The 19396-nt window shown below is 37.2% G+C and overlaps 1 protein-coding gene across 2 annotated transcripts in view; it reads right to left on the reverse strand.

Moving 5' to 3' along the window:
- Positions 1 to 645: 645 nt before the first annotated feature.
- LOC126368135 (uridine phosphorylase 1) overlaps positions 646 to 19396 on the reverse strand; it is a 38101-nt gene continuing 19350 nt past the window's right edge. For both annotated transcript variants that reach the window (XM_050012014.1, XM_050012013.1), the window contains 5 exons: positions 10189 to 10374; positions 9501 to 9639; positions 7573 to 7766; positions 6738 to 6811; positions 646 to 5013 (listed from right to left, as the gene is read on the reverse strand). In XM_050012014.1, the coding sequence (XP_049867971.1) occupies positions 4905 to 5013; positions 6738 to 6811; positions 7573 to 7766; positions 9501 to 9639; positions 10189 to 10374 (702 nt within the window). In that variant the 3' untranslated portion in view covers positions 646 to 4904. The remainder of the gene's footprint in view (positions 5014 to 6737; positions 6812 to 7572; positions 7767 to 9500; positions 9640 to 10188; positions 10375 to 19396) is intronic.

A 19396-nucleotide genomic window follows, 5' to 3' on the forward strand; every position in this document is an offset into this window, starting at 1 on the left:
GACGAGTAATTAAATATCTTTTTTTTTTGTTTTTATAGCACTCACACTTGTTTAGGGAAACTCATAAAGAGAAAATCAAGTCGAAAAAAGTCTGAGTCAGATTTTTTTTCCATTTTTTTTCGCTTTGTAAAAAGAGTGAAACATTGAATATATGGATTATGATGGACTACTATGGATAGTGGATCCAGAAATGGATGGATGGATGGAATGGATCCATTTCTTCATTACAACTTAAAGCCGTATGACCAAAATGTCCTTTTAAAATCCAAACCCCATTGTTTAACTATACTATCTAGAAATCTCGGCATTACGATGTTAAAGATAGTTATGTACAGTGGCAGCCCTAGCAAAATATTTAGGTGGTGCGAGACCTTACGCACCCCTCAGTCCCTTAAAATACAAAATTTTTCGATTAGTTTACGGCCATCGAAATTTACCGATTTCAATCTTTTTAAAAAGTTGTTGGCAGCAATTTTACCCTATGAAATTAGTTTGCGGTCAGGGTGAACCAGTCTTGGTTGATTTCCCCCCCATTTCGGTGTCCGGTGCGTTGGCACACCTCGCACTACCCCTAGGGCCGCCACTGGTTATGTAAACTGATGATCGAAAGAAAAGATAACGGATTTATTCAAACACGCTTCAGTATATGTTTGTTTAACATTTTTATTTACATGTAGGTCGTCAATGCAGCCTTAATCCTAAACAACAATTGGTATAATGAAATATTTGCTAAACTTCATGGTTAATCGTTCTATCCCCCAACACTCAACGTCAACATACAATAGATTACGGCTTAAAATATACTTCTCGTGAAAAAAATCAAAACATTATCGAATTTTAGTCCAACGCAACACGAGTTCATTTTTTAAATTTGAATTTCGAACATGAACATCAAAAATTAAATAAAATAGAAAAATATATTTCAATTTCCTTTTTGTTTTGTTTATGGTGTAAATAAAAAATGTACATAAATTGAATAAAACGAAACGTCAATGACATCTCATGAACAATGTCAAGCAAATGAGTAGGCAATCTTCAAAATAAATGTACAAATTGAATATTCCATTAGTAATTTGATATTTCATCTCCATATATTATTTATGCTCAACGTAAACATCAATAATGAAAAAACCTTATAACACCCGCTGTGAAATTACATCTCGTCATTTCTTTTTATTCCCAATAAGTACTCGGAATATTTTTTCTGGTAATCTTTACGAAACATACACTTGCGAGCCGTTTAAATTTTTTTCAAAAGAAGTATATGTACTTACAGTAAAATTATTTTATAATTATTACATTAAAAGACAAGGATATAAAATCGCATGTTAATTCCTATGAAAGACAGAGTATGACTGGACTAATAGCACAAGATAATTAAACTCTTTGACTATAATAGGCAAAGTGCTATTAGCGAGACAACACTCTTCTTCCTAGCTAATCAACACATGGCTTACAATCCTATTACATTTCGGGCCACTTGTTTAACTACTCGCAAATTAGGCAAACGATAATCTTGAGCTATCGTATTTATTATACCACGTAGCCCGAAATATTTCAAACTGGTGCCGTGAATACAATCAAGTTTAAAGTTAAGTAATTTCTTAATATAATGTTTAAACCTAAACAATTTGAAACTGTAACGTTAATGCTGTTCATCATAACATTTTGTCACCTCTAAAAAATCCTAAAACTCACAGATTTTACAAGGTGTTAGTGAAACCGTAATGAAAACTTTGAGGGATGATTCTGATTTGAATACAAGTGGAATTTACGGCGCATACTCAGAGGGATGATTCAGACCATGATTCTGAGTTGCTATTAAGTGCAATTTCCAGTCGGAAAATTTATGAAACTTTTTATGTTTTTTTTTAAATTATTTTCCGTTCCATACTTTTGCGACGGAAAATTCCACATGATATCAACTCAGAATCATGGCCTGAATCATCCCTCAAAGTTTTCGTTACGATTTCACTAACACCCTGTATATTATCCCCCCTCCGGTTGATAGAGAGGTCTGTACCCGGCACTGGGACGTACATATGCTGTTATGTCTGTATAATATCTATCATGTATTATTAGATTTAAGTGAAACAATTCATTAATCAGGGGGGTTTAAAAAGGACATATTTGAAGACAAGTCATCTAAAAAACCAATAACGCAATTGGACATTTACGCATATTATACAAGTAAGTGCATTATCGAATGGCGATACTGCGGTATTTAGATTAACTGCTTCAATGTGCCCTTTTACCCCACAGTAAACAGTTAATGAAGTAACCGTGAACAAGGAACATTTCAATAGCAACCATAACTGATAACATAATACAGTTCAATATACTAAAAGCGTCTGACAACAATTTGTGCATTCAACAACATTATATAACACGTGGAAGCACATGAAATTATACAACACGACCGATTGTTTAGTCATTAAAGGCAGGGGGTTTGGGAAAATACATACTCGGGTACAATTTTCCTATCTGCACGAATCGTTTATATGAAGTAAATAAAATATCATACAGCGAGTAGCGGTCATACTAGGGACTTTAACAATAAAATTACTCATATACGTATTGAAGTAGAGACAAATTTTATACGAAGAGACGAGATACTCTGCTCGAAAATTTATATAAATTACAGGGACTAACTTGCATCCTGAAAGAGGGCAGCAGTAACTGTCAGTACTACTTAGAGGCGGAGTGGTCTACTCAGAGGCTAAGTGGTCTACTTAGAGGCGGAGTGGTCTACTCAGAGGCGGAGTGGTCTTCTCAGAGGCGAAGTAGTTTACTCAAAGGGCGCTCTGAGTAATACTGACACTCATTCCCGTCAGACAATGTCACAGAACGGACAGACCATACGAAAATCTCATTCTTACCGTGAACCGCCTTACCGTGTTAGTGTGAGCGATATACACAGTCCGCACGGCTGCCTTACTCCATAACGGCTTCAGACCATTTATACTAAAGCGAGAGCTTTTTTTTGACGTGACTTATTATAGATTTGCCGCAGATGGCATAAACTACTTGGCCGGACAAATGGGGAGTGCTGAAGGCTCTCGCCCGGTACAACGTTTGAGACAAAGCAAGAGCGCCCCACGTCAATTAGTATAGTATTCATGGCCGATAGTAAGGGAGAGAGCGCGCAGACTGTGACAGTAAGAATCAGGTTTTTGCATGTGTGTCTGGGGTATGGCAACAGGGAAACCACTGCCTATTTTCCTTAAAAAGCAGCATGGAGAGAATACTCAAAACGAATGAAGGTTGGTACATCGACAAGAGCGTTAAGTCAACGAAGAAGGGAAGATAAGTTTAAAAAAGGAATGTCGACATTAGTGACCAAACAATCGCTAGCCTGACGTGGTCCTTATACGACTATCAACTACTCTGTTTATCACAAGTTCGCTAAAATTTGCAATAACGTAATGTTCTCGTTAATCGTAAACACACAATGATAATACCTTATCCTACTTCGTAATTTACTTAACTATGTTATAATTTAGTAAGATAAAAATATTTGATATAGGAATTATAATTAGATAGTTTCCTAAGTCAAAGATAAATTATGAACTCTGATTAATAAATAAAGACAGATCTAAAGGTGATAAAAAACGGTTTCCTTTTTCTATTTAACTTATTTATGAATTTTGATAAAGAATAAGTGCGACATTTTGTCACGTTTTTCTATGACATGTTGCTTTTCGTGTTTTGACGGTTAGTAAAAAGTAACTGATTTGACTAGTTGGAAACTACCCTGTTGTTACAAACAATATTCGAATACAATCAAAGAGTAGGAGTAAATATACTTTGAAATAAGTACTTAAATGCTGAAACGTACAGATTTACTTTGATATTATATCTCTTTAAGTCTAGTTCATATTACGACCTAATAAAAGCAACTTTGCCTTAGTTGTAATACGGCGTGTGTTGAATCAAAAGTCCGGATATGTGTCCGCGATATACAAGAGAAATATGGTTCAAGACATTTGGCATACGTCCAATTTACGATATGTATACAGATTATAGACATTATAGATTTAAGTAAAATAATCCATTAAATAAATCTTATAAATAGAAGAATACTCGATAGCGAAGCAAATTGGTCGTTGATTCGACAAACAGTTACGATAAGCTAATTTAAATACATTTGAACGTTATATTACTTCTCGAAGCCTTCACTGGAATGTTTTCATAGCTCCACTCAAAATCTTAATGAGTAATTGGATATATACCTCATTGAATATAGCTTGATTATAATGACAGCTGGACAGAAATAAAGTATACATAAATTCACGATTATTTTCCCAATCGAGCTAGTCAGAAGCCACATCCACCGCAAGATGAACTGAGCACTCGCGTTTCACCTGAGCTTTCTGTTAGACCACCGTTAGTACCGTTAATTGTTTTATTTTTTATTGGTTTTTTATGCAGCCTATTGCGCCAACAGTAATCGTAGCGTGGAGCTCTTATATCGCGCGCGACGCGATAAATTACCCAACGCTATTATACACGATAAATAAACAAAGTATATATTTGGCTCAATTATCTCACCACGCGCGATATACAGATGCATGTTACGGGGAAATGCAATTCGTCATGAGAGTTGTCATTCTAATCAAGCTGTATTTAATGACGATACATAAATATACATCTATACGACTTTGTCATTCACATCACATTAATTTAGAAGTGTCAATACTACTCCATAAAATATGGCAGTGAGGCGATCAATTCATCTGTCACATTGACATTTCTCGCTGTTAACTGAAATAGTAAATTAAAGCTAGCTATCTACCTCTCTGTCGCACCACTCGACGGCGCGGGCGACAGAAGAGTGCGACTACATGTGTGTAGCTATCCACCTCTGACGATGACACGTGGCATTGTGAAATGGACCTTGTGGTTTAGTCATAGGTCTCGGATTCCTGCTGCACCAGCTTGAACCGACGAGGACTCTTCACGGAGATGGAGCCGTGTCCATCCAGCGAGAGTCTACCCTTCATCTGCAGATATCTGGCGAAGAACAAGCAGATTATTGCAATGCGATATGTATACAGGGTGGCCCAGAAGATCAGGTTCAAAATGAAAAATTAGATAGAGGGGCTCATTAGCTACCAGAAACACCCCCATGTATGTTCAGCAATTATTTACGGTTTAGGTAGTAGTAGTAGTAGTAGTAATCTGTCTGTTTTGCAATATTTGAGGTCAAATTACTTAGTTTTTTGCCCGTATTGAGGGTACTTTTTTTGGATGTTTCTAAAAGCTTATTAAATGGAGCAGCTTTTAGAAATACTTTCAGGGTCCATGACAATCTCATGTGTTTATTATTCTTCGGCGAAGTTTTAACAACTGTAACAATTTTGGTCGAATTCTCACTTTGACTTCCGATAACTTTTTTTTTTATACTTGATTTGACTTTGATTTATTTTTGATTGAGCGGTCACAGCCTTAGGCATAGTTGTGAAGTAAAATAAAATAATTATTAAGTAAGGGATAGCGACAAAATGATTATTTCTGAAGTAAGGTAGAAAATCTTGAAAAAGGTACAAAATGGGTCATATCTCCTAAACCGTAAATAATTGCTGAACATACATGGGGGTGTTTCTGGTAGCTAATGAGCCCCTCTATCTAATTTTTCATTTTGAACCTGATCTTCTGGGCCACCCTGTATATTTGGGGTAATCAGAGGTACGGTCACGAGTACTAAATATGTATACACTTCGAAACCATTTCACATTAACTTTTTAGACAAATTGATCCGTAAGTCTCTTTAAGTAAGATGATCCGTGCTTCGAAAGGCACGTTAAGCTGTTGGTCCCGGTTACTACTTACTGATGTAAGTAACTAGTCGTTACATGAGCCATGTCAGGGGCCTTTGGCGGCTCAATAGTAACCCTGACACCAGGGTTGATGGGGTTGGTAATCCACCTCACTACCCACACGATAGAAGAGAAGATTAAATGTCAAATATTCAAATTCAAATTCAAAAATATCTTTATTCAGTAGGTAACATACTTAGTTACACTTTGAATCGTCAATTGTTACATAACGAACGTCTCATCCGCCTAAAACTACTGCAGCTTCTCACAACCTGTATAGCCGGGGAAAAGAAGCTGCAAGAAAAACCTCGGCACAGGGCCCTAGACGTTCTTTAAAAAATAAAAAATAAAAATAAACATAAAATATTGATATACAATTGAGTAATTTAGCTGCCTAATATCAGTTCTCAGACAGTTAATCCCATGCATTCGTATCTTCTAAATAATCACTAACTTTATAATAACCTTTTTTGTAAAGTTTTTGTTTAACTACTGTCTTAAAGCAGTTGAAAGGCAAATTCTGTAATATGATAGTGCGACAGGGTTCTAAAGTGTACATGATATTGATCATGACTGTTACATCCATCGCAAGATGAAATGAGTACCAACCTCACCGAGCTTTCTGTTTTCAACGTGATAGGTGGTGTGGTGTATAGCGGTATGTATGTTGTAGTTAGCCGCTTAGTTTTTCTTTCAGCCTGCGTCATCTTCCGGTTCTTGGTGGAAAGTCGCTGACTACGGGGCCCAACGATAGCAAGTCGCTGGTCCCGGACCTTACATTGAACAATCCGAGATGGCGCTGTTTCTAATACTACACAAAACAGCTATAAAATAGGTCCCCTGTAACTAATCCGCAGGCTGAAAGAAATACGGCACTACAATGTGTATGTAATGGTAAAAAGGATACAACTGAATTACCTCTTAATGTATCGGCAGACAAGTTTGGTGGGGCGCTGCTGCCACTCATCCAACACCTCCTTGGGGGCCATCACCTGGAAATTACAAATTAACACATAAATCACGCTGTCTAACGCTGCAGACCCATTCGTCTCTATAGTGGACTATCTCCCACCAAAAGGTGGGTTTTGGGTTTCCACGAAAGCCGAGAAGAACATATGGTCGTAAATACTTAAGTACTAAATGTAATTTGTAATTGGTTAATAGAAAAATGTTATTATGATATCAATGAATTTTTAAATAATTAAGGTATGCATTGTAATCTATCTATATTTGTGAATGTTATTTTTCCTGTATTGTAAATAATGTTTGTATATGTCTGCAAAGATAGAGTTTGGTGGGACCTAGCCATAAGTATAATTTTAAGACCAAATTATGTACCCAAATTCATACAATAAATTATTTGATTTTTTTTGTAAAGCAGTGTGTGCTGAAGTGTATAAAGATATTTCAGCATATAATAGAAGAAGACACTATGATCATCATACGTAGGTGCTATAGTAGGCTCAGCTAATCTACCGGTAAACGGCCTCCGTGGTCCAGTGGTTGAGCGTTGTGCACGATCCGAAAGTCCCGGGTTCGAATACCGGTGGGAACAAATCCCAAAAATCACTTTGTAATCCCAGTTTGGTCAGGACATTATAGGCTGACCTGATTGTCCAAAAGTAAGATGATCCGTACTTCGGAAGGCGCGTTGAGCTATTGGTCCCGGTTATAGGTCAATAGTAACCCTGACACCACACGATAAGAAGAAAATTTCGCCGCCATAATCGTCATCAGTGTTGTGACAACGTACCTGGTCGCCCTTGAGTCTGTCGAGCAGCGTGACGCAGATGACGGCTGCCTTGATGCCGGCGTGGTGCGTCAGCGCAGCGAACGAGAGGGACTCCATCTCGATGTTGACCACGCCCGCCTTGTGGATGCTCTCCAAGTATTCCATCTTGTCTGCCTCCGTGAAGTCGCAGAACGCGCCGTCCAGCCGCGCTTGACCTGAGCAATACAAATTAAATACATACATAAATAAACTCACACCTATTTCTATTAAAACGTAATGGTAAATGTAAATCCCTCAATATTTATCATCTATGCGAGCAACACAAATTGACAGATGTAAAAGCTACATTGTAACTTTCGTTCTTTCATCTTACAATACAATACAAAAACTCTTTATTGTACTTAAATCACATTAAAAATACTTTAATTAGTATTATAATTAAATTGGTATTACAACAGGCGACCTTATTGCTAAGGTAGCTTCCAGGCAACCTTTAGGTATAGCATATGAATTTAATGAAAAGTGTAACGGGATAGACAGTGCAAAATAAAAAATTAAATGTTGAAAAATATAAGTACGTATAACTAGATAAACTATATTAAAAACAATAAATAATTCAAATTCAAATTAATTATTTCATATTAATATCCATAATTATAAGTACATCAGATTAGATTAGATAAATTAAAATTAAATTATATATAAAATCAAATAAAATTAATATTATTAATAAAAATGAAATTACACGAAATAAAATAAAATACATTGGTGCCCATTCGGGTGCACACAAACCCAACCCAATTCCAGTTCGACAGCTCCCAAATGAGTGCCGTCCTGCACTTACAATAAGTGCAAGAAAGGGATAGAGCTAATTTTAGTCCTGTCAAACCAAGTCAAAATTAGTTCGGTGGTTGCTCGAACTGTCACCAATGATAAATAATGATCATCTTCTCAAGCTTCGATTAAATGTGTCACGTTCCAATAACCGCTTTTATTATTTACATGTGTGATATAATCGGGATCCGGGATCTCCGGATCGTGAGCCCAACGCTCAACCATTGGACCACAGAGGTGGTTATTTCATCGTGAAAGTCGCTAAAAGAAAATGAGATATCAACATAGTTAAATGGTTATACTTTTACTACGTTACAAAATTAAAATTGTAGCAAATTTTTATATATTTTGTATTGAAATAAATTATCGTATTTATTTATTTAATATTACACTTACATTTGCAACATTACAGATATACAGGGTGTTAGTGACATCGTAACGAATACTCAGAGGGATGATTCAGACCATGATTCCGAGTTAATAATATCAAGTGGAATTTTCCGTCGCAAAATTCATGTTATTTTTTTAGTTTTTTTTAATTATTTTCAATTCTATACTTTTGCGATCGAAAATTCCACTTGATATTAACTAAGAATAATCCGCTGAATCATCCCTCTCAGTATTCGTTACGATGTCACTTACACCCCATACAAGTACACATACAGTAGCCTTACAAGTAGGTATGGGTGTTAGTGACCCTGTAACGAATACTGAAGGGGATGATTCAGATCATGATTCTGAGTCGATATCAAGTGGAATTTCCTGTCGGAGAAGTCATGAAAATTTAAGAGCTTATTTAAATTATTTTCCGTTCCATACTTTTGCGACGGAAAATTCCACTTGATATCAACTCAGAATTATGGCCTGAATCATCTCTCAAAGTTTTCGTTACGATGTCACTAACACCCTGTATATCCATTGCGTTACAAACAATATTCATATCCCAAGAACTTAGAACTACTACACATTAATATTTATATTATTATATATCATTGGACAGTACTAACAGGCATCAAAGGTTCAAATACTTTTACACATTCACTCAACAAACATACAATCGCACTTCCAAAGAAGTCGCAATGTGGTGCGGACGCAAGAACAGAGTTGAGTTATACCTTCATAGAAGTCGTAGGTGCACATGGTCTTCCCGGTGACAGTCTCGTACGGGTCCTCAGGGTCCGCCAGCGCCTTCAGCTCGCGCACCAGCCGCTTGTCCAGCTTCGCGGGCCGCTGCACTGACTTGCCCAGCACCGTCTGCAAGTATTTATAAGGGGTGTTAGTGACACCTTAACGGATGCTGAGGGGGATGATTCAGCTCATGGTTCCGAGTCAATATCAAGTGGAATTATTAAGTATAACCTCCGACCGACGACGACGACGACCTCCGTGGTCCAGTGGTTGAGCGCTGGGTTCACGATCCGGAGGTCACGGGTTCGATTCCCGGTGGGGACATATCACAAAAATTACTTTGTGTTCCCTAGTGTGGTTAGGTTACTGGCTGATCACCAGATTGTCCGAAAGTAAGATGATCTGTGCGTCGGAAGGCACGTTAAGCCGTTGGTCCCGGTTACTACTTACGGATGTAAGTACGTAGTCGTTACATAAGTCATGTCAGGGACCTTTGGCGGCTCAATAGTAACACTGACACCAGAGTTGATGAAGTTGTTAATCCACCTCATAGTTAAGCCGTTGGTCCCGACGGCTTAACGTGCCTTCCGAAGCACGACAGATTTAATTGTTATTTTTTTTCATAAATATTTGTGTACCTCCACCAAACTAATAATGATTGAGCTAATCACTTACCGTCTCCAGCGCATTCTTGAGCGTACCGTCGACTGCCTCCTCGGAGATGACCACAGTGCCACCTTCGTACCCGATGCCACCACAAGTGCCGATCCGGAAGAACACCGGGTCCCGGACCTTCGCGTGGTACATCAGCTTTATCACCTCGTGGAGTAGGATTCCCACCGATGGGATGCCCATTCCGTGCTGGGAATGACAAAGCAGAAGTTTAACACAAAAGTATCCTACATGTAAAAGCGAGTCTGTTTACTTATATTACACTCTTAAGAGAAAATTAAAAGTGTCGATCCTGGAAAAATCTCTGAGGTACCTACTTACTATAAAATCAAGCCCCTTAAATAAATTTACAAAACATCAGAAGTTTTTAGTGTCGGGGGTTCGAATATCTAATCTTAAATGTACCTACTAAAAAATTCAAGTCCTAAAATAAATTTAAAAAAGCACCGACTCTTTGTCTTCACATGTTCCCGTGCAATGTTATTTTTCGATAAACACATTCACTACGGGAAGAAAATATATACAGGAAGGAAATAGGTTCGGATTTAGCTTACTTGCGGGTACCTGTTGAAAAAGTGAAGATCGATGCAATTATCGTCAAACTCCGGTTATAGTATCTAACGAAATAATAAGTTCCACATAGCTATAGCTCATATTTTATTAATAAAAACACGACATAAGCTCAAAACCATGTTCTTTATTGGGTTAGTCAGAGATACATCAATCGCAAGATGAACGGAGTACGGTCACGAGCATTAATATGTATACACTTTGGTACCATGTCACATTAACTTTTTTGACAAATTGAACCGTAAGTCTCACTAAATGTCAAATATGTTAGTGCGACAGAGTCCTAAAGTGGGTAGTGGGTACATTATATTGCTCATGACTGTACCCACGCTTCACCGAGCTTTCTGTTAGACCAACGTGATAGGTGGTTAGCTTATAACCATCTATTAATGGACTATGGTGGGGTATTGATATTACGCTATTTCTTTCTGTATCCTTCACCTTAGGATTTCATAAGTGAGATTTTGAATTAGAAAAAAAACAGATTTTATTCCAAAAGCAAAGTATGAATCGGTTAAGTACATTTAATTAATATTAAAAGTATTCAAACTTGGACTGGCACCACGACATCCGCACCGGAAGTCGCCCACTCTACGCAACTGCCCCAGACAATATTGAATTTCCGGTTTGAACCCAAATTCCCTACAAATAAATACTTTGTGAATACAGCTTCCTTAAAAATGCGTAAGACAGTCGCTTGGATACCAAACTAATAGAAACATAGGTCAAATGAAACCAGAATTAAAATAATCTTGTTTTGAATCCAATCGCGAAATAAAAAGATAATATTAAATGAAACACGGGATCACTAAGTGATTTCTTTCCTAAAAACTATACCGAAATGAGTTTTCAAACTTCCTATTCTCCAAAGAATAAACATTGCCAGATTATAATTGTTATAAGAAAAGCATAACGTTTTGTTAAAAAATATTCGCATAAAAACGACGATTACGTAGTTCTAGTTACACAAATACTGAAAGCGTTTTCATAACTGAGAAAGGTTATGAATAAATAAGTACAAGCGAGCCTCGGTGTGCAAACGTGCCAAAATTGCCAAAAATTCAACCGTGGGTCGCAACCTTCCTATAAACCCCTAAGGTAACATAATTTGTCGTGTATTTTTAACGTTTTTGGCGCAAGATCATTTCCATTCCTTTGACTGCAATACGTGAGCTGGATGTAAAAAAGTTGATATTAGCTACTTATTCATGAATATTACCCAGCCGCAAGAAATACAAGAGTTTCTCGGATTATCTCACATCATATGTGTCGAATTTGTAACGAACTGATATGTCATGTAACTTATTTAGGTTCTCGCGAAGTGTAAGGGTTTTTTTTTGGAGTGACTTATTGTAGATTTGCCGCAGATGGCATTAACTACTTGGCCGGACAAATGGGGAGCGCTGAAGGCTCTCACCCGGTACAACGTTTAAGACAACAGGCCTGAGGGTGCCCAGTTGGGCGCGAACCTCGGCTCGAGTGTAAGGGCCCTATCCCACTAAAACACAGAGACTTTAGGAATGCAGTTGCATACATTTTGGTGGCGTGGCCTTGATGTCCCAGCGAGATATGGCCCAAAAGATCGAAACAATTTATACTCGAGCGGGGCTCGAACCTATGACTTTTGCTTGTTGAACACCAGGGGCCTGTTTAATAAAACTTACAATTGTAAATTACAATGACAATTTTATGTACATTGCGGAGTATGTGATCACGAATATTTTGCAGTTTCATATTTAGCTACGTAATGAACATCAAATTGTCAAATCAAATCAAATCAAATCAAAATCTTTATTTGTGAATACAGGTATACAAAAGGTGTTACATAAAGTTATTACAATCTCTGTATTCAGCCTGTTAGTAGGCATACAAATAGTGGCTTATTATTTAAGTACTTACTATTACTATATTACTATGTCGTTGTAATTTACATTTCTAGAAGAAGAAGTTTTATTAAACAGGCCTGTGGAGTCAGCACAATGTAGCGTACAGGTATTATAGAGACCGATTAATTCGCACGCACATGACGAGAACCCGGCTGATAATGCAGCTTCGTTCCGATTAAGAGTCACGGGTTCGAATTTCGTCTAACTCCAGAAATTTTCGATCTTAGGTCTTTATAAATACTAGCGCAATGATTTATTGCAGCTGTTCAGAATAAACCTAGCCAAACTTAATTATTAAAGTCAACAAGCCAACTGGCGCCGAACAAACACAATTCGGTTGGAGCCACAGCACAATCCATCACTTATGTATGTGAATATGATCGATTACCTTTCAAAAAGCCAACTGTAATGTCGGTCGAAGGTAACAATAAATACTGTTGGTAATTATTTAACTGTTAATAAACATTCCTTCGAGAGAGATCGCTTGGAATGGAGCTCATTAGACTGGGAAAACTGACTTGTGAGGGACGGAATTGAAATTTAGAACGATCCTTGCTGCAGTTTACCCTGGACGGATATTTCGTAGGAACTCACTAAGAGTTAAGTCCTCATGTTCAAGTTTAATGTCACGGTGTAAATACATGTCAAATAATTATAACTAAGAACAGGTAGGAAAGTGCTCGTTTGCACTTATTCACATCTTCTCTCGTGTGGGTTGTGTGGTGGATTACAAACCTCATCAACCCTGGTGTCAGGGTTACTATGGAGCCGACAAAGGCCCCTGACATGACTCATGTAACGCCTACTTACTACCATCATTAAGAAGTTACCGGGACCAACGGCTTAACGTAGCTTCCGAAGCACGGATCGTCTGACTTTCGGACAATCACGTGATCAGCCTGTAATGTCCTAACCAAACTAGGCATCATAAAGTAATTTTTGTGATATTTCCTCACCGGAATTCGAACCAGGAACCTCCGGATCGTGAGCCTAACGCTCAACCACCGGACCACGGAGGCCGTTAGAAAAAGAAGAAGCGTTTCCACTGGGAATTATGTGCTTCAAATCCCTGAAAACTAACCTATACCTAGTTATGTTAAGCCTTTTGAACTTATGTTAACTTCTAAAAAAATGCAGCTAAAGATACAGTGACAGCTACACTACAGCCACTGGGGACTAAAATAGCCACATCGAAGCAATTCATTTAAAAAAGCAATATTGCTATTTGACATTTGTGTACATTGCGCACTTACTTTTATATGTGCAAATGTCAAATTGCAATATTGCTTTTCTAGATGGATTGTGTCGATGTGGCACCCCCCTGTATACGTGTGACGATCCGTGCCCACCGCTCAGGGTGCATGCCACACATATTTATTAAAAATGGACTTTATTTACAAGATTCCCCATCTTTATTTCCAACGCTATCTAGACTTCTTAAAATACTAAATACTAGAAATACTAGAAATAACAAGCCACCAGATACCACGTCATTTCCAGGATTTATGTCCGAGGCTCACCCCCATTTTACATGGGCCTTTTTAAATCCCACTGATAGCATCACGTGTCAAATTTTGTGGCCAATGACGATGTGGACCTGTTATTCCAGTGCTTGATCGTATCTACTTCATACTGAATATCATTAATATCCGTTCTGCCGTTTAGTCGTGAAAATGGACCGAACAAAAACATACATTCATGTGTATAATACCTATATACTTAGTGCATGTGATATTTCATATAAACATTCAACAAAACCGGAAGATAGATATTTTCCACAACAACAAAACTAGAATAGGTAATTAGTTTGGGTTATAGCGGATATCAATCATTTCACGGATAGAGAGCTCAAATACTCTTTTAGTAGATACCCACATTCAAAACTCTTTGGAAATCCGTCAAAATCATCTACCCAGCCTTTATTCCGTTTTATTCACAGGTCCGCTAATCTGTCCTAAAGAACCAAGTCAAAAGAAGAAGTTAAAAGGTACAAGTCCGGTTTTCATGGACCTTCCGAACCGAGGAGAAAGCCAATCCACAGGTTAAGTTAGTACTACGAACACGAACTTACTTTAGTAAATAATAGCCGGGATCACCGTCTCTTCCCAATCTTAGTACCTACTCTTACTCTCTCTTAATCTTACTTTTTCTTATTTGGTCAATCAGGTGAGTGAGCCTGCCTACTCAAAGATGGGGCATCTTACAAGATGTTTTTTTTTACAAGGAATCAAACCCGGACTTGTAGAGTCTAACCCATAAAGTAATCGCTCGAAATATCAAGGCTATTTCCAGAACGGATTAAATTACAACCAAGCACTATTAAGTCCATAAAATGCAAATGAATTCCGGTTGAATCCAGTTAGCACGTGGTAGGTCGCGTGTCAGCATGCGCGTTTCCACTAATTTATCTCAATTGAAACCACAAGCATGGCTGTCTGCGAACCAAGAATAAAAATATTGGAGTTTTCAAGGCTAATTACAAGCGATTCTCACCTTAGACCGCATCGTCATAGGACTCATTGGCTTTATCGCAGAGCTTAGCCGAGCAAAAACGAAGTTAAGTTTATAAAAATATACGGAATTGACATGCATGTTGTCTGCTGAGATTGTGGGCAAACACGAATCTATTGTAAACAAAAATAACCCTTTAATTTTAATTTCATATTTCTAGTATGTTTAAAATACAGACTGAGTGTCTCTGAATTACGTTAGCGAGCTGCAGTAAAGCTGAAAGAACTTACAATTTTGAGCGTTGAAAGTGGGAGCATTCCATATCGGGACGCGGGAGTTTGTATAGGGTTGACATATCTACATCTGGCCGCACCGTATCGCACTTTTTTATGCTTCTATCCTTTTTGAGGTACAAAAACAGCTTATATAATAAAACACCCAGTAAAATAAAAGGAATTGGACTGTTACATAAATTATAGGTGCACACAACATTGGTGCTAATTCCTGCAGACGCCATCTAATTTCATTTTAAGTTATACCTGTCATTTTCTTATCCGTTGAAAACGAAAGGGACGGGTAATCGACAGGCATAAAGGGCATTGAACATTTCACTATGGAGGCTGGCATAGCCTGGTGGCGCCACCTAGCGGATTTTTTAAAACTGCGGCGCACGATGAAACCTGTGCATATCGATAGGGGGTACTTTTCTGCACAAAAAAGCTTTAATGAACCTATGCTCTAAAGCGTCACGTTTTCAAGATATTTAGCTTGAAAGTTCCGAAAAGTGTTGTATGAACAAATCGATTTTACTTCTATATGCAATTGGAATATAGTGACTAAGTGATTATGCATGGAATATTAGTGTTTAATATACCACATATTTACTTTATTGAAAAATAAATAAATAGAAAATAGATAAAATAAATATCTATAACTTACTTTTATGTGTAACTTAAAAGAAATCCAGAAACGAGTCGTGAGATGTACAGCTCATGACTTATTCTCGTGGTAATCACGCTCAAAGTTATTTGCTATGAATGTCTAACAATTTCACACTTTTTGAGTTTTTATGTTTATTCAATGAAAGGCAGCTTAAATGTCTAATCACAGTGAAAGCAGGTGGGGTGTGAAAATTCGCTTTTAGGACTACTTTACTTTACAGCAGTGTATGGAACATACCTACTTCGTATAGACACACCAATGGGGTGTGTGCCTTCAATGCAACGGGACCTTAAGCTGTTTAGTTCATAACAATCATATTACATGAACACATTGTTCAATTATTCATCGATTTTCTTAGTTGTGTTTTTATAAGTATGAAATAAAACATCGTAAAAGTAGTCATATAGTTATTTACATTTTGCTTAAAAATTAAATCAATACTAATTGTTATTGAATACATACAGTGTATATGTCACCGTAAAATTGTAAATAACGTTAGATTATAATCTATCGATTTGTTGATATACTTATAACAAATAGGCTTTTTTTATACAAATTCGTACCTATTAGGATAATGAATATCAGTCTTCTTGAATAATCAATCTTCTTCTTCATCAGAAATAATAACTTGATCTAAAAAGGCAGCAGGGGTTTGAATTTCTTGGTGCCGAGCCCATCCCATATACCAAACTATGCACATGACATGAGCACAGCACCCGAGTGTCCGTTTTCCAACTATACAGCTGCAATAGTGACCGACAAGTTTATTTCTGTTTTTCAAACTATTATTTAGCAAGATATATACAAAATAAATTCTGTTGCTCTGGTGCCTCGAGAGTATTTTAGCTCTTGTCAGCCAAGGATCACAAACTACTATGTTGTATTGATTTAAATTATAGTCAACTTCAAAATCTTCATACACTTCAATGAAAAACGTTCCGTTTTCTTTTAGGTGTTCGCCATAGTAGCTTCTTGCCTGCGTCACTTGATACGGCCCTAGAGACATTATCAACAGATCCTCATATGATAAGATGGGAAACTGATGAAAGCCTGCACTTGAGTTTATAGCTTGGAAAGCGGTTCTGCGTTGATTTAAATTGTTTTGTATTACAAACTCGCACAGATAGTTTGGGGCGTCGTGCTTAAGGTATATATCGTTGATTATTTCATTTACGAGTGGGTGATCTGTCACCCGTTTTCCGAAGGCATTTATTAGGGCGCAAGCAATCCCCACTTCCTCTTTTTAATGTGGCATATTCGGTATTGCGTAGTTAGCTGGAAACGATAAGAATACTGTTCCATCAATAATGAAGTAAGTACGTCACATTTAGACTGCGTTTCCACCAGTAACATGCTAGATGCTAGGTTGCATACCCTACAATCGGGTTCATTGTGCCGATCAGAATCAGACCCAATTATCTGATTGGTGGATATTAAACCTAGCAACGTAGCACATGTCAGATGAAAAAACAGCCTTACCGTTGTGCTTGCATTAATATGAACTGATTACTCTCTACTGTTACAAAAAAATGCAAATATCATTTATTATACATAATTAAGTGGTAATAGTTGGCTATAAAATCTATTGAAAGCGTAAGTCTGGTACACAAGTGATACGCTTGGCGTAAGAGCTATCTCTGGCTAATTATAATAGAGATAAGTTGACGACTTTCTGTTAAAAATGTTTTGCGTTGATTACACTTCGTCTAAGACGCTACATAATGAGAGCTTCGATAAAGTAGGATATATTATTTCCATACACGAATTTTTTTCATATGACATTTCGATTATGAAAAGCACGATTGAGAAACGAGCCGAATTATACATTGTCATTTTATGTATTATACTGACCAGGGACTATAATATAGATACCAGATACACTGCATACTGAGATTTTTAATTTTTGCAATGTTCAAATAAGATTACTTAGCTCTCGATCGTCAAATAAGTGGCGAGCATAATTCAGGATGTTGGGGTGCCTAGCAATATAATCTTCAGTTGTCAAGTAAGACTGTATAGGACGCCGAGATCTTCGGCGCGGGCCACGAACAGTGCTTACACCACAACAAAAAACATTGCCTGGCACCAACATGACTGGACATCTTGCCAAGACAACAACAACAAATTCAACAATAACACTAACAAAGTCAACAAAAATACTAACAAACTCAAGAGGAATATTAACAAACTCAACAGTGGTAACAAATACAACAGAATGAACAGGATAGAGTCTCAGAACAGAGAAAAGCGCGTGCGCACGTTGAAGATGAAAGTGGCAAACTGACTGAAAGTTCACCCGGCTGCCAATCGTCCTATTGTATTTATTGTATGATGTTGTCTCACTCACACTTATTGTATGGCTATTCGCTATCCTTGTTGATTCCGCCGAAATAATAGAAAAAAAAAAAAAAAAGTTAATAAGTACACCATTTTGTTTCTCTTACACAGATTTCTTAAAATTCGAGAATTCTGCTTTTTAACGAGTACTAATGATGCCGCACTAAACGCGTTGCGTATATAAAAATGTAAACTTTATTTTATATTTCATTAGATCCTGTCGTTCTGTCAAGTAAAATCAAGTTAAGGAGTAAATGACGCCTATATCATACATAACACAAACTGATAAACTCAGTTTGCAATTAGTAACCTTAGATAAGGTGTGCACAGTTAAGTACCTATGTACTTCCTATATAATGTAGCAAAGACAAAAACCATTAATGTTGTTTGAAGTATTTATTAATTTCATTTTTTCAATAAGATAAATATGTTGTATATTAAATAATGTTTCATGTATAATCAATCACTTTGTCACTATATTACGATTGTATAATAGATAAAGTGTAAAATCGATTTATCCATACGACAGTTTTCGTAACTTTCAAGCTAGATATCTTGAAAACGTGACACTTTAGAGCATAGGTTCATTAAAGCTTTTTTGTTCAGACAAGTGTCCCCTATCGATTTGCACAGGTTTCATCGTGCGCCGCAGTTTTAAAAAATCCGCTAGGTGGCGCCACTGAGATATGCCAGAAAGGTTCATAGCCCTTTATCGTCAATTTTAAGCAGAATCGGCCAATAACCCGACAGAGTTAAATAGACAGCACGTTAAACGGATTACATACCAACGAGATGCCTATTTTATACGCCGGGGTTATTCATTCGTTTTAAAATTAACTTGTTGACAATCATCCGTCCCTTTCCTTTTCGGCGGATAAGAAAATGACGGGTATAACTTAAAATAAAATTAGGTGTCTGCAGGAATCGGGGGCATTAGCAGTATAAGACAACGTAATCGTTTAGGTCAGTGGTCCCCAAAGTTGTCTGGGCTACGACCCAACCAATACAAGTTTATAAACTCGGAA

Source organism: Pectinophora gossypiella, chromosome 7, assembly GCF_024362695.1.
Source record: "Pectinophora gossypiella chromosome 7, ilPecGoss1.1, whole genome shotgun sequence".
Taxonomy (NCBI): Eukaryota; Metazoa; Arthropoda; class Insecta; order Lepidoptera; family Gelechiidae; genus Pectinophora; species Pectinophora gossypiella.